The sequence below is a fragment of the Nelumbo nucifera genome, chromosome 1, assembly GCF_055504915.1.
Source record: "Nelumbo nucifera cultivar China Antique chromosome 1, China Antique-T2T, whole genome shotgun sequence".
NCBI lineage: Eukaryota > Viridiplantae > Streptophyta > Magnoliopsida > Proteales > Nelumbonaceae > Nelumbo > Nelumbo nucifera.
In genome coordinates this window covers 201,695,948-201,710,608 of record NC_142649.1, presented here as the reverse complement: position 1 = coordinate 201,710,608, position 14,661 = coordinate 201,695,948, and the positions used below count along the sequence as shown (strand labels likewise).

The following is a 14,661-nucleotide window of genomic DNA, read 5'->3' as shown; positions in this document are numbered from 1 at the left end:
TTTTCCAGGTTGTTCATGGCACTGTCCAAGAGTATCCCGCAGATATATTCCATTCGCCTCACGGCCACTCCCAATCACCTTCTAAGACTCCAGATCCTGAAAAACACAGTAGGAAGGGAAAAAGGTTACACAACAGTTTAATGACTTAGTTAGGCTACTTACAGATAACAAGTTTGTATTTAGTCTGGGTACATGAAGAGTAGAAGGAAGAACCAAGGAGTCTGTAGCCTTGATGGTTCCCTTGTTGGAGATAGGGGCAAGAGTGCCATTGGCTAGGGTGATTTTGTCACGTCCAGGAAGTAAATCATATGAAACAAACAAAGTAGAAAGGTTGGTCATATGATCAAAAGCACCCGAATCAATAATCCAACACCCTCTAGGTGACTGATCATCCTCTCAAACTTCTCATATTCTGCCTTCATAGCTGTTAATTGCTCTCTAGCTGTCATCTCTTCAGTTTGGTATCTGTCATTATCTGGACCAACAGCAACATTGGCACTCCCTGCCTTTATATTATCGGACTTCTTTTGAAACCGAAGTGGTAGGAGCTCAGGATGCAATTTCTAGCACTTGTCTTTAGTGTGTTTTGGCCTTTTACAGTATTCACAAATAATCTCTTTTTTCCCTGAGCTACTTGGAGTCCTTGCAACCCCCTTGGGTTTCATTCCCATATTAGCAAAGTGATCATTTAGACCAGCCCATTAGACCTAGACAAGTCTTCTGCTTTCTTCACTACTTACCAAGGCATATGCTTGAGACAGTGAGACACTATCCTTGGATAAAATATTTTGCTTTGTAATGTCGTACTCTGGATTTAGCCCTGTCAAGAACTCAAACACCCTGTTTCTCTCAACCAGTTTTTTGTAGGTCTCAGCATCCTTAGTGGTGTCTCAGGCTACAACTTATATCAAATCTATTTCTTGCCATAAAGACTAAAGTGTTGATAAGTATACAGCTAATGGTTTCTCCCCCTGTCTCGAATTCTTCACATCACTTCTCAACTTGTAAACCCTGGCCACATTTAATTTTTGGGAATATGTTTCAGCAACACTATCCCAAATTTCCTTTGCTAAATTCATCCACAAATAGTGCTGACTAATTTGTGGTTGCATTGAGTTCACAAGCCATCCAATAATAGTATAATTTTCTTGCATCCACCTTTCATATGATGGATCATTTTCCGAAGGAGCCTTTGTGCTCTCGGAGATAAAGCCCCATTTGCCTCTATTACAAATATGAATTTTTATTGATTGTGACCAAGCCAGATAATTAGTTCCATCCAGCTTGACTGTGGTCACAGCCAGTAGAGAGTCTACAGAGGCTCCCAGAACTTGTCCGGATTCAACAACTTGCTTGTTTTCAAAGTCTGAGGAGTTCATCTTCTTAAATACTTTGAAAATGACTTCTAACAAATTCGAATAATAACAAATGAAGACAGAACAAAAAAACCGTGTTGTGAGACAACCTTTATGTAGTCGTACAACAATTGGCAAAGTGGCCTTTACACGAAATGCCACTTGAGGCCAAACTTTGCTATCAAACATTATAGTTTGTTTTTCCTTGACACCCTCAAGATGCTTACTCCAATGGATTCCATTCCAGTTTTCAGAAGCAAACATTGATTGAAGAGGTTGCTTCTGTTTATAAATGCTTTGCAATGTCAAGTAAGCAATGGCAAACTAAGTAATTGCTGGACGTAAAAGCTCTATCTTTTTTGTGAAACTCCTCATCAAGTTTAAAACCCATCCATGGTGGTAAATAAATTTTGTGACCTTCTTTGTCTTTTCAATTGTTTCATTAAAAACATTCATCTTCCCAATGGACTATAACATTAAATCTATACAATGTGCAGCACAAGGAATTCAATACAATTTTGTCATCTTTTCCATCAACTTTTTTCCAGCAAGTACATAACTTGAATGATTATCTGTGATTACTTGAACCACATTATCCTCTCCACTTCTTCAACAACATCATCAAGATATTTAAAAGGAAGCTCACCATCTTTAATTGAGTCAGATGCATCAATATATTTTAGAAACATTGTCCCACTTGGACTATTAACAAGAAAATTGATAATGGACCTATTTTTTCCATCAGTCCATCCATTAGACATAATTGTGCAACCATAGTCCTTCCATGATTTTCGATACTCAATCAACTATCTATATTCCCCACTTTCAAGATCCTAGTGCGAAGATCATACATGGATGGAGGCTTATAGCTTGGACCGAAATTTGCAATTGCCTCACACATACTCTTGAAATAAGGACTATTTGCTAAATTAAAAGACAATGTGTTGGCATAAAAGCATCTTTCAATAGCCCTATCAACATCTTTTTTTTTTAATCTTTTTTCCATTGTGAATTTAAAGTCTGTTGGTGTGGCTCAGCTGAAACAAATTGATCCATTGGGCCTGCTGATCTTGGTGGAAATGATTGTGGAGTCCCACTTCCACTTCCCACAATAGATTCCTCAAATCTAAGATTATGAGCCATACAACTTCCATATTTAGAAGTCATAGGTGTTCGATCAAACCTCCTAGCATTAGCCACAAAATCAGATTTCTTCTTTTTCTCCACTTCAAATTCGGTAAGTGTATTTCAACATCTTAATTTTACCTCTTCAAGGCATTGTTTGCACTCACTCATTCCATGTTTGGTATCAGCCAAATGATGTTTTAATCGTTCTATGCCTCCTGTGCACAGTTTACTACAAAATGCGCAATAAATATAGCCTTTTTCCCCCTCCTCTTCTTTAACATATTCCCAAGCAAAATCCTTTCTAGACATTCTAGGTTCTTGATGAAATAGGGATAAAAAAATGATCAAAATATCAAATTGCAGCACCTAATTAAATTTAAAAAAAAAGAGCATTAGTTAAAATTCACAAATTATAATTTCTATCGTTCACTTCAAGTTTCTACTTTCTAGCATTCAGTTTCAACACTTTTAAGTAATTCACAGTTACAATTCACAAGAAAAATCAATAAATCATCTTGAAGTCTGAACTCTGAAGAGTTGAATTTGAAGGATGAACTGATGAAGCTACAGCCAGCAGTTGGGTCTTGGCCTATTCGGTCCATTAAATGTGTTCAAGAAAAAGAAAAAAAAATGAGGAAGAACAGATTACATAACAGGGCTGTGGCATTTTATTCATGCAGCTCTGTTCAAGATCTAGGCTGAAACAGAACTACTAAAATCAAGAAGAAAAGAAACAAATAAAGAAAGAAAAAAAAAAGAAATGATGTTGAACTGTTGAAGCTTATTGATCCACAAAAAAAAAAAAAAAAAAAAACGTTGCAGCTTTTGATGGTTGAAGTTGAACTGTTGAAATTCAGTTTAGAAGGATGTCACAGGCTCACATCCTCTCTTCGATTGCAATGGCAAATAAAAAGAATTAAAGAAAAATAAAAGCACCATATCTGAGACTGAGTATGTGACGTGAAGAAGAAGAAAGGAAAAGAAAAAAAAATTCACATACCAGATTGCTGGAAATTGCAGGTTGAAACATGAGAGTTGAGGCCTGTTCGCACTATGCAAGTTTCAGACTTCAGAGTTCCCTCTCTTTCTAGCCCTATGGTTTGGGTTTGAAAATTATCGAAGGAGGGATATTTTCCCCCTCTTTTACACTTAAAACATGATCCAATACATTGGGGGCCATGATATAATCGTGGCCCCAACAATTAGAATTTATAAAAAGTAAATAATTAAACCTGGTGCATGTTTAAAATTCCACACGTGGGAGGCGCAAGCCTCTTGCCAAAGGCATGTCAGAACCGTAGGCCTCCCATGCCTTTTAAAACACTGGAAGCCAAATTGTCTCACTTCTTAACCTGAGATCTCTAGTGTGTCTGACTATTTCAAAATTTTCTATAAATGATACCTATCAAGGACTGATCTATTTGTTCTATAGGCAAAGTATTAAATCTGAAAAACCAACTTCTAACATGGGATCTATTAGGCACCGATATGTGTAGATTGGAAATTTCTTTTAGGGCTAATCAAATCAAGGTTCAAAGTATTGGAAACACAAGGTGTATTGGAAAGGTAATTTTAAGAGACATATCGAGATACACTTTGGAAACGCAATATGGACGGAAAAATCAATTTACACATGGATATGCTAGAAAATCCAAAAAAGATCCTTAAAAAAATATGAACAACAATAAAAATGAGTTTTATGTGATTACAACTAATTTATTTAAACATAAAAACCATTCTTAATGATTTATATAAAGTATCGGGGATATAATTAGTAACCGTTGAAAAATATAATAGAACTAAAATGTATGTGTGTGTATATATACTAATATTTATTAGTTAATATTTTTTTGAAGCCATGATTAGTTAATATTTATTATATATAGATTTAGATAATATTTATTATGTATACTAATTAATATATACCTTAGTTTCTAATAAATAAATATAATTTGTATTCATCTTATTATTATATAAATTTTAATAATCAAATTTTAGCATTTGTTGGGATACATCCACCAAGGCAAGAAAGACTACTTTAAGCATAAAAAACATGTTCTTATGATAATCAATTAAGGTTGACATAGTGGTTAATTGATTATTGTTGTAAGCAAATAACTTGGGTTCGAAAGTTGTTACCTTTGGTTTATGATTTTTAACAAGTTATTTGACTTAAATTACATTTAATGAAGTATTAATGCCTTAATCAAAGGTAACTCAAATGAGCATTTAATTAAATAATATTAGCATTTAATGATGCCTCAAATTTAAAGGATTAATTAAAATTGATATTAATGAGACAGAAGAGATGAATTAAATTTAAATTTGAATTAAAAAAAGAGAGAAAAATTAAACTTGGCTAATACATAATGTGTATCGGCCTGTTTCGGGATTGTATCGACCGATACATAGCCAAAACAGTCTAATTTGAGGCCGATACTGACCCATATCGGTCTGATGTGGACAAAAAATTACGAAGCTATCTAATTGTATATGTTCCGTGTATCAAAACTCTTCCAAAGCAATACGTATCGGCCAATATGTTGCGAAATTTAAAACCATGAATCTAATTGCATTATTTGAGCTCTCTAAGTGTCATATATTTAGAGAAATATACCTCCAAGGGGAGCATGTGAGATCTAATTAGGGTTTCCATCATTAAGAATTAGGGTTCTCTAAAGTGTGAGATCTAATTTGTGGCTAGGATTATAAAAACTTCCCAACATTGCAAATTATAATTCTATCCCTCTACATGGCAATGTCATATATAGATTGGGAGACCCGAAAGTATCATTGTTTGATCCAATTACCATTACATGGGGTCAATGATTAAAGTATTAGTATTGGGTATTGTATTGGACAACTTGGATACACTTTGGAAACACATCGATATTGACGAAAAATATGAAAATGCATGGATACGCTAGGAAATTAAATACAAATTCCTTAAGTACATTAATATCATCAGATTTAAGATCAAATCACAAATAGTATATAAATACATAGGAAATGTATGTTTTAATGATATATATGAAGAAATATATTATAATTAATATATTGGGATGCATAGATATCATATAAATTTATTTATAATAAATCAAACAAGAGTTCAAAGCACTAAACATATGCACCTATTATATTTTAATTATTATATAAATTATTTTTATTTTACTTTTTAAATTTTTTTAACATTAATAAAACTATTAAATTCTCTAATAAAAATGAAAATATTAATAAATAATTTATAAAAAGCCTAATATTAACTTGTAGTATATCAAATTTTTTAAAATTTATAATATACATATCATATAAAAATTCATAATATACATATCTTATAAAAATTCATAATTTTTAATTACTACAATAATTATTCCTTTATTAATATTTTATTTATGTAATTTTTCTGATATGAAAAATATTTTTTTGAAATAAATTTAGATTAATGGATTTGATAAATTCAGTTGAATGTTATATTCTTAAATATTTTATAAATAACACCTTATTTGCTACCACATTTGTGATTTCAATTTATTGGTTAGTTGTTTTTCCGATATCATATCTTTTTCATATCATAGTCGAACCCAATTTTATTTTATTTTGTTTCATTTATTATCACAAGGATAAACGTGGTTTTGTGGCTTAGAATTGCATTTAAGGTGCAAGGCTTTGGGCGTGTTCTGGTGATTTGAGTTCGAATCACCACTCCTACACTTTTTTATAGAGAGACTGTGTATCGATGCGTAGCGGCCTGTATTGGTGTGTATCAGCCGATACAATGCGATACAAGCCAATATGCATCTGTATCCCGTACCACCATATTTAATCCTTGCATGGGATTATATATTTGCATATAATATTTAACTTGTTTCAAAACTCCTCCATGGCAAAATATGAAAAATGACCATCGAGGTGAAATTGAGAGTCCCTGTGTGATTAGAGCACTTCAAGACAAGACCTAAGGAGCTTTCTCAATAGTCCCAATGCTAGAAGCACTTTTCCCATATTTTTTAGAGCCAAAATGCTATAGTTCTAGTGCAACTGTGATTCCTCACCAAGAGTCCCAATTTAATAAGTAGTCTTCCGATACTCATCTGGGTGTTAATTTGGGACTTGTATAGGAGTCGTAGTCTCATTGGGATTTCTCTACAAGAGTTCTAATCCAACTTTTTGGTGGTGATACTCTTCTCGTCTATGGGTGTAGATTTCTTATTGGACATTCCTAAGACAGAATCATTCTTAGTTACCCAAATGAATCAAACTCAATGAGATCTTATCAATATGCATCCTGGTGCATAGCCGTACTATCTCATGGAAACAATCCTTGTGCCAACCTTATAACTGGATTTCCCAGGCTCACCTTTGGTTGTGATATTTCAGGTCTATATGGAATTAGGTCATTTAGATCATTTATGATAAGTCCCACTTTCCACTTAAATGCCCTACAATATTACTTGAGGACCTTCCAGTCACAAACAAGCACAACTGTAATAGGGAGAATGCCTTTTGTACAAATGTCTCTTGCCATGAGCATTTTGCACCTATTCATATTTGTACTTCTTTTTTATATTTTAATGTTTGTACTATTTTGGGTTGTTTCAATTCCAATCCAAACTTGCACCAAGAAGTCTAGAACCCATCCAAGGAATCACAAAAGCATTTTTGCATATAAGCAGAATAGAATACAGAACAAGGTTTTACAAATCATACGTTTACTTGTGAAGATTTTTTTTCCTTTATGGGCAACAAAACTGCTAGTGGATGGTTTCTTGCCATGTTAAGGGCTGATATAATCAATATAAGGAAGGCCTAGGCTAGTTACATACTTACATGTTACATCTATATTTCCGTTGTCCATGTATGCTCCATTCTACACTGCATTTTGAGTTTCACTTTTTCTGTGATAAATAACCCTTGGGGCTTACTAAATGTTTGAAAGGAACAACAATGGAATAAAAGTCTTCCATTGTATGAAATTATTGGCTGAAAAGCCTCACAATTTGAAGAATTTCAACCCCTTGTTTAGGGTAGCAACTTCGGCCGGATCATGTTGAGTATTTATTAAAGATTGAAGGGGCATGGCATGAGAACACAGGTCTGATGCAGTGTAAATTCTTCAAATTAGAAATCTGACTTGCACCCCCACCTTTCTTGGTCAAAAGGCATGGCTGACATCTAAATGAAGAAATAAAATCCCTCGATTGGATGAAAAACTCAGTTGTATGAATTTCAAGCCTTTTGTTTAGGGTTCCAACTTTAGCAGGCTCAAGTTGAGCATGTGTTAAAATTCGAAGTGGCTTGGAGTGATAACCTGGGCCCAATCCAGTGTAAATCCCTCAAATTGGGTGCCTGACTTTTTTTTTTCCAAAGCTTAATGAGGTGCAATTGGGTACCTTGACTTGAACCCTTATGTTTGTTGGCCTAAATATATGTTTCACATCTAAAATTTTATATATTTGTTGACCTATTGGAGAACTGAGACCCCTCTTTTTTTGTTATATGTTTTGTTCCAAATACCACCATCTACATTATTGTTGGCGATTATTGACTTGGTTATTTTTGTGGTAGCAGAGTGTTGGCAGATGGCCATATTCCATGGGCATGTGAGGCATTCTCAAGACTGCATGGAAGGGACCTTGTCCGAGCCCCTAATCTCATTTGGTAGCACATCTCTTGCCTATTTTCTTGTAAAATTTGCATTCGTATACATTCTACACCTATTCTTGCCATGGTTGCAGATTCTCATTGTTACTGATGAGAACTAATTTATGCTTGTTGGACTAATTGACCGGAAAAAAAAAACCTTGTGCTTGACCCCAATCACACTTGCATTATTGTGGGAATGGATATGGTCACTAGGGACAGGTAGAGCTGTAAAGTGGGTCGTATGGAATAAAATTCATATAGAAATTTTAAGATTTTTTTTAAACAATTGTATACATCAAAATTCATATAGAATAAAATTTTAAGATTTTGTTTCTCAATTTCTTGTCTATTTTGCTAATTTATTGTAACTTTTTCATTATTTTTCAATTTTTTAAATATGCCTTTGACGGCCCAACATGGGCTCTCCTAGGCTCGTGCCGTGGGTCGTGCCAGGCCTGACCTTTTAAGGGTTCTGGGCTAGGCAGGCACGACCCACCTAGGCCTGCATGTCATCACGGCACGACCCATTAAATCATGGGTGGCCTGAAAATTCATGCCATGCTGGCCCGACACGGCCCACTTTACACCTCTTGGGACAGGAAGTTGTGCGAGTCCCTCGATAAGCATGAGATGATCCAATTCAGCAATATACTTCTATTGGCAGGTCAAATGGTACAGGGGGTGTTACATGTACTCTCATAAATAGATGAAGTGTCTTTGTCGGACATACATAAATGTAGAAAACTTAGAAAATATAAAAGCATAAGAAAGGAATTTAAAAGAAAGTGAGTGAAACTAAATTTTAGGCATATGATGAACAATATCATAAGTTGAGCACTAATGAGGGATAGAATGGAATTTATAATCAGTCAAAAATGAGAGACAAAAAGGCAATGATTTAATTGGATACATTAAAGAGAAAGATCAAATTGTCTTGATAAACTATTTTGAAAAATTATCAAATGAAAAACATGTAGAGAGTTCTAGTGGAGGAGGAATTTGTGACTCTAATAGTACTAGAAATGACATCTATCTTAGTAAAATTATTGTTATCAAAGTGAAAGAGGTATGTGGACATATAATAGGTATGTGGACATAATTTAATATATGTATGAAGGTGCAAAAAACCAATGTTAAAACACCTGTAGAAGCAGCATAAGATTTTACAGTTACAAGGAGCCATCATCATGGTACTTTTTCTTTATTTATTTGCAGTACTCATAGGTTAGTGATTAAACATATTCAAGAGGAGGTCCCATGGTGCCTGATCTTTGCTGATGACATAGTATTAATTGATGAAACTAGCATTTTTTTGTTACCGGGTCTCATGTATTATTCTCTCTCTTTTCCCCTTTTATTTTAATAAAAATTTATTTTTACATTCAAAGGATTAAATGCAAAGTTAGGAGAGGTGCATCTGGAGTGTTATGTGATAGGTGTATACCATTTTGGCTGAAAGGAAAATCTTATAAAACAAATGTAAGACCTATGTTGTACGGAGCAGAGCATTGGGCAGTTAAGAAACATGTCCAAATGCTTACATGGATGACTGATAAAACTAAAAAGGATAGGATTAGAAATGAAGTAGCTCCAATAGGTGATAAAATGAGATGAGTAGATGTAGATTGGGATGGTCCGGTCACATGCATAAAAGAAATGATTATTACATGTTGAAGGGGCTAGAAGAGCTAAGGCAGACTGAAAAGGGACTTGGAAGTAATAAGTAACTAAATGGAATGGCAAAACATGATTCATGTAGCCAACCCCATGAAGTTGGGACATGGCTTAGGACAAGGATGTTGATAACCTGGCTGGAAGTTCATATATTGTAAAATATTATACCAAATATATATTTATATATAAAAAATATATGATATAATATATTAGTATATGAACAATTAGTTTTTATATATTTTTTCCATAATTTTGTTTATGAAATTAAATAACATTTTGTTTGTAAAAATATAATTTATTAATTTATATTTGCTAGGCAGGATGCCTGGCCTGCCCCATGATCATCCCTACTGATTGCGTTACCTTTTAGTTTCTTTTATGCAACTTGGTTCAGATTATATGGAACTCGTGGATTCTTTTAACAGTAGTATTGCTGATAAAACAAATAAATAAAGAATAAATATTGCCAAGTCTGGTAAACTAGGATGAAATCCTAGAACGCAAGGAGACTGATGATCCGATCCAAACATGGTAGAACACATTCTGTGTTTCTAATAATATGGTCGTATTCTGGCCCTATATCTGATCACTCAGTTGTTTAGTATGTCACCCTATGCTTGAAATGGTTTCTGTTTGATTGGGTATGCTAACATGCTTGTGGACTGAGCAGGTGTTGGAGGTTGTTTATGATCAAGCTATGGAATCACAGCCTCCTTGATGCGCGCACAATGAACAACTGTAACATAGTACTTGAAAGATACCAAAGTGAGGGCCCGGATCCTAAACAAAGCTAGAGAGAGGACGTGTATACTTGGCCCTAATTCACTAATCTCACGGTACCATCCTTGTAATTTCTTTAATTTCATTTTTTATGGTTCTTCTGTTTTTGATTGTTGGGCCAGAAAAAGGGTTCCATTCTTTCAGATAGATATAAATAGGAAAAAAATGAAGGTTGCCTTTTCAATGTTGTAGTCTTGTTGTAACATTGGCCTCTCTTGTAAAATTCAATGAGATAAAGTAAACGTAATTCCATGACGGACTTAAACAGAGTTGTCGGTAGGAGCTTCATGTTCAGGTTTCATGGATCAGGGTTGTCGGTGCACCAGGTCAAGTGGTAAATCTATATTGACCCGACCTAAGCCTTAATCGAGTTTTAACCTATCTGTTGGCATGTACTTTTGAAACATTCCATGGTAATTTTTTTTTTTTTGTGTTTTATCATTGTTTTTTAAATCATGACATCAAGGTTTGATACATTTGATCCTAATATTGTGTTTGGTTTGAAGGAAAAAGTAGGGAAAGGAAGGAAAATGTAGGAAAACTTTTACAAATCTTGTATAGGTTTTCCCTACCTTTTCCTTCAAACTAAACATAAAGGTTGAACATGTCACCGGGAAGGCAGGCCCAAGTTAGTTTTAACCAATCGTCTGGTATCGTTGAAGTGGTAATTAGGAGTGCAACTTGCAACTCAGGTAGGCCGGCCCAAGTTGGCATTTACACTGCTTATTCAGATTTTTAGAAAATCCCAACCTGAGCCCCACATCATGTTGTATTTATCAATGTTCATGGCTGGTTTTGATTGGTCAAAGCTTTTTTGGTATGTTCTCTTTACAGAAAAATAGATTTTTCCTAAAGTGATCATTGTTTATCACACTTATTTTTCTTTAATGTTATTATAAAATATTAGAGATATATCTAAAATTTTTTACAGTTTTTTATATTATTTTATATTTATTTTTATATTAAAAATTATTATTTAACTTGTTATTATGACAATTGTGGGTTGACCCAGCCTAGATAATTGAATTGCTTAACATCGGTCGAAAAATAATTTTGATTCTAGATTGGTTTTAGAAAAACATGTGCTTGAATTAATTATTTGCCACCAAAACAATTTCGTTTTTGGGTCGATTTTAAAGTTTATATTTCATTTTCATTAATAACAAAAAGGATAAATTACAGATAGATATCCTATACTTTTGGCGTAATGACACTTAAGGGTCTGAACTTTTAAATGCAACATTTTAATACATTAAACATTTCAGAAATATAAACTTATGTTTAATTCTGTGAATCTAGTGTTACTGATACTGAGGGTGAAAGTTACTTAAATTCTCTTGTTCGAATTTTCTTTTTTAACTATTCTTTTGCTAATTTTATACGCAATTCAGAGGTAGTACAGAGAAATGTTGATTCTAGAATAGCAAAGGAACTAAAGTTTGCACCTAAATAAAAACATTTGGAAACAGTTGATAACAATTGAGTTTTTAATGAAGACTCCAAACTAAGAGGATGGATAAATACTTAGCAATGTTTACGTGTTGATTTCTGCATTCTTCACAATTTTTTTTTCACCATTATTTGCATCTGAAGGTAAAAGAAGATTAAAAGGAGAATCTGAGTATTGGCTTCTTTTGTATTAGCCATTCAAGTGTCACAACCCCATTAAAGTATAGGGTGCTTAACTGTAATTTATCCTAATAAAAATAATGCCTGTTTGTGACATTCTCTTCTTTAATATGATTAATTATATTTTTATCTGAGGATCAAATCTGGAGCGAGCAGTAGGACCTGATTTTAACGGTCAACGGTAACTAAAATTATTATCACGAGCGGAGTATAGATGCTTTGATATTTCTGGGTTAGTTTGATAATTGGCTGTTGGACTAGAGAAGAAAGACGATGGGGGTAGAGGCAAGATGGTGGTTTCAAAAATTAAACAAATCAAATGACATCCAGAAGGATTATTGATGTGTTAGCTCATAATTATTACTTAAGTTACGGGGTTCAAAATATCAATATGTATCGATTTTCATCATATTTATACATATTGTTGTTGGAGTGGATCAAATAAGGCTTTGAATGGCTTGAAAGAAAAGGGTAGGGAAAACCTGAAAGGAAGGGAAATTTACCTACCTATCTTTTCCTTCCTTTCCTTATCTTTTACATTTAAACTAAACACAGCCTATACGTATTGAATTCCGATTGCTCATGAAAAAACTTTGCCCCTAACACCCAGCGCTGTTGACAACGTTCTCAACCATGAAATGTTTAATTCATTCATACCCTTAATTTTTTTATGATCAAGGTTCAAAATATTAGAAATGCAAGGTGTATTAAAAAGGTAATTTTAAGAGACGATTTGAGATACGCTTTGGAAATGCATAGATATGGATGAAAAATCAAGATATGCATGGTTACACTAGAAAATTCAAAAAACAATCCTTGAAAAATATGAACAACAATAAAAATGAGTTTTATGTGATTATAAGTTATAACTAATTTATGTAAACATAAAAACTATTCTTTAATGATTTATATAAAATATCAGGATATAATTAGTAACCATTGAAAAATAATAGAAGAACTAAAATGCATGTGTGTGTATATATATTAATATTTATTAGTTAATATTTTTTTGAAGTCATTTATTAGTTAGTATTTATTATATATAGATTTAGATAATATTTATTATGTATACAAGTTAATTTATACGTTAATTTTTAATAAATAAATATAATTTGTATTCATCTTATTATTATATAAATAGTAATAATCAAATTATAGCATTTGTTGGGAAACATTCACCAAGGCAAGAAATATTACTTTAAGTGTAAAAAAGCATATTGTTTTAATAAGAATTTAATGTTGACATAATGGTTAATTAATTAATGTTGTAAGTAAATGACTTGGGTTTAAAACTTGTTACTTACTATTTGTGATTTTTAACAAGTTATTTGACTTAAATACCATTATTGACATATTAAATGTGGTAATTAAAGGTAAATCAAATAAACATTTAATTAAATAATATTAGCATTTAGTGACGTCTCAAACTTTATGACTTAATTAAAATTAATATTAATGAGAGAAAAAAAGATAAATTAATTTTAAATTTAAAAATGAGAGAGAAATTAAACTCAGGTGATACATAATGCATATGTTTCGGGTTGTATCAGCTTATACTTAAAAAAATACGAAATCATCTAATTCTACATATTCCGTGTATTGGAACTCTTCAAAAACAATAGGTATCGGCTGATACGTTGCAAAATAATAAATAAAAAAGAGGGAAATTACTCTTTTACCCCTACACTAGTGGTGTGACCTCGTGCATGGAAACGTTCTCAACAGTCTAGGCTGTTGATCACCATTCACCACTTGTGAAAAGAAAAAGGCAAAAAACTCCGATTGCTCTAATAGATTTTACTGGGACAATTATAGCAGGCTGACTCCGATGGTTGGATTGTGTACAGATAGCCTTTGTTCTCCCGTCTTACTCTTAAGCCTTATCCTTTCGGCATGTGTCACGGTTCGACCGAGAAGGGACGAAAGTTTCGTCCTGCCATGCATCGCCACAGAAACTACTGACAGCTCTTTTTCTTTGTTCGTTAGCCTACTTGGCTACCAAGCATCCATGACGTTGCCCACCTCTAAATTTAGCGGCAGACACAGAGAGAGAGAGAGAGAGTCTCTCCAGCTAAGAATCTATGAGACTCTCCACGCGTTAACAAATAATCCCGCTAAATTTTTCACCAAATAAGTTACACGCAGTAGCCACGTACCACGTGTGACTGCATGCGCTCTCCATTCTTCGCAAACTCCTGCCTCCTTCTCATGCATTCACAGTGGAGTTGCAGCGTCGTTTTCTTTCATCTCTTCTGACGTTAATTCCAAACGACCGTCAGGTTTGAATTTCAGGTTAGATACTTTTCACTTTTTTCAGAGTAGTAGAGAAGCATCCGTTACCGTTAGTCGAGAGAGTTCTGTAGCCTGTAGTCTGTACTGGTTAGAAACTGACCATCCAGGTTAGTTTCCAACTCTACATGAGTAGAGTTGGTAGACCATAAATAGTGTTGTT

The 14,661-nt window shown here is 33.5% G+C and overlaps 1 protein-coding gene across 10 annotated transcripts in view; it reads left to right on the top strand.

Moving 5' to 3' along the window:
* Positions 1-10,845, top strand: part of EMF2 (VEFS-Box of polycomb protein) — a 92,827-nt gene extending 81,982 nt beyond the window's left edge. For all 10 annotated transcript variants that reach the window (XM_010277146.3, XM_010277143.3, XM_088895867.1 and 7 more), the window contains 2 exons: positions 8,052-8,141; positions 10,471-10,845. In XM_010277146.3, coding sequence (XP_010275448.1) covers positions 8,052-8,141; positions 10,471-10,594 — 214 coding nt within the window. In that variant the 3' untranslated portion in view covers positions 10,595-10,845. The remainder of the gene's footprint in view (positions 1-8,051; positions 8,142-10,470) is intronic.
* Positions 10,846-14,661: the final 3,816 nt, after the last annotated feature.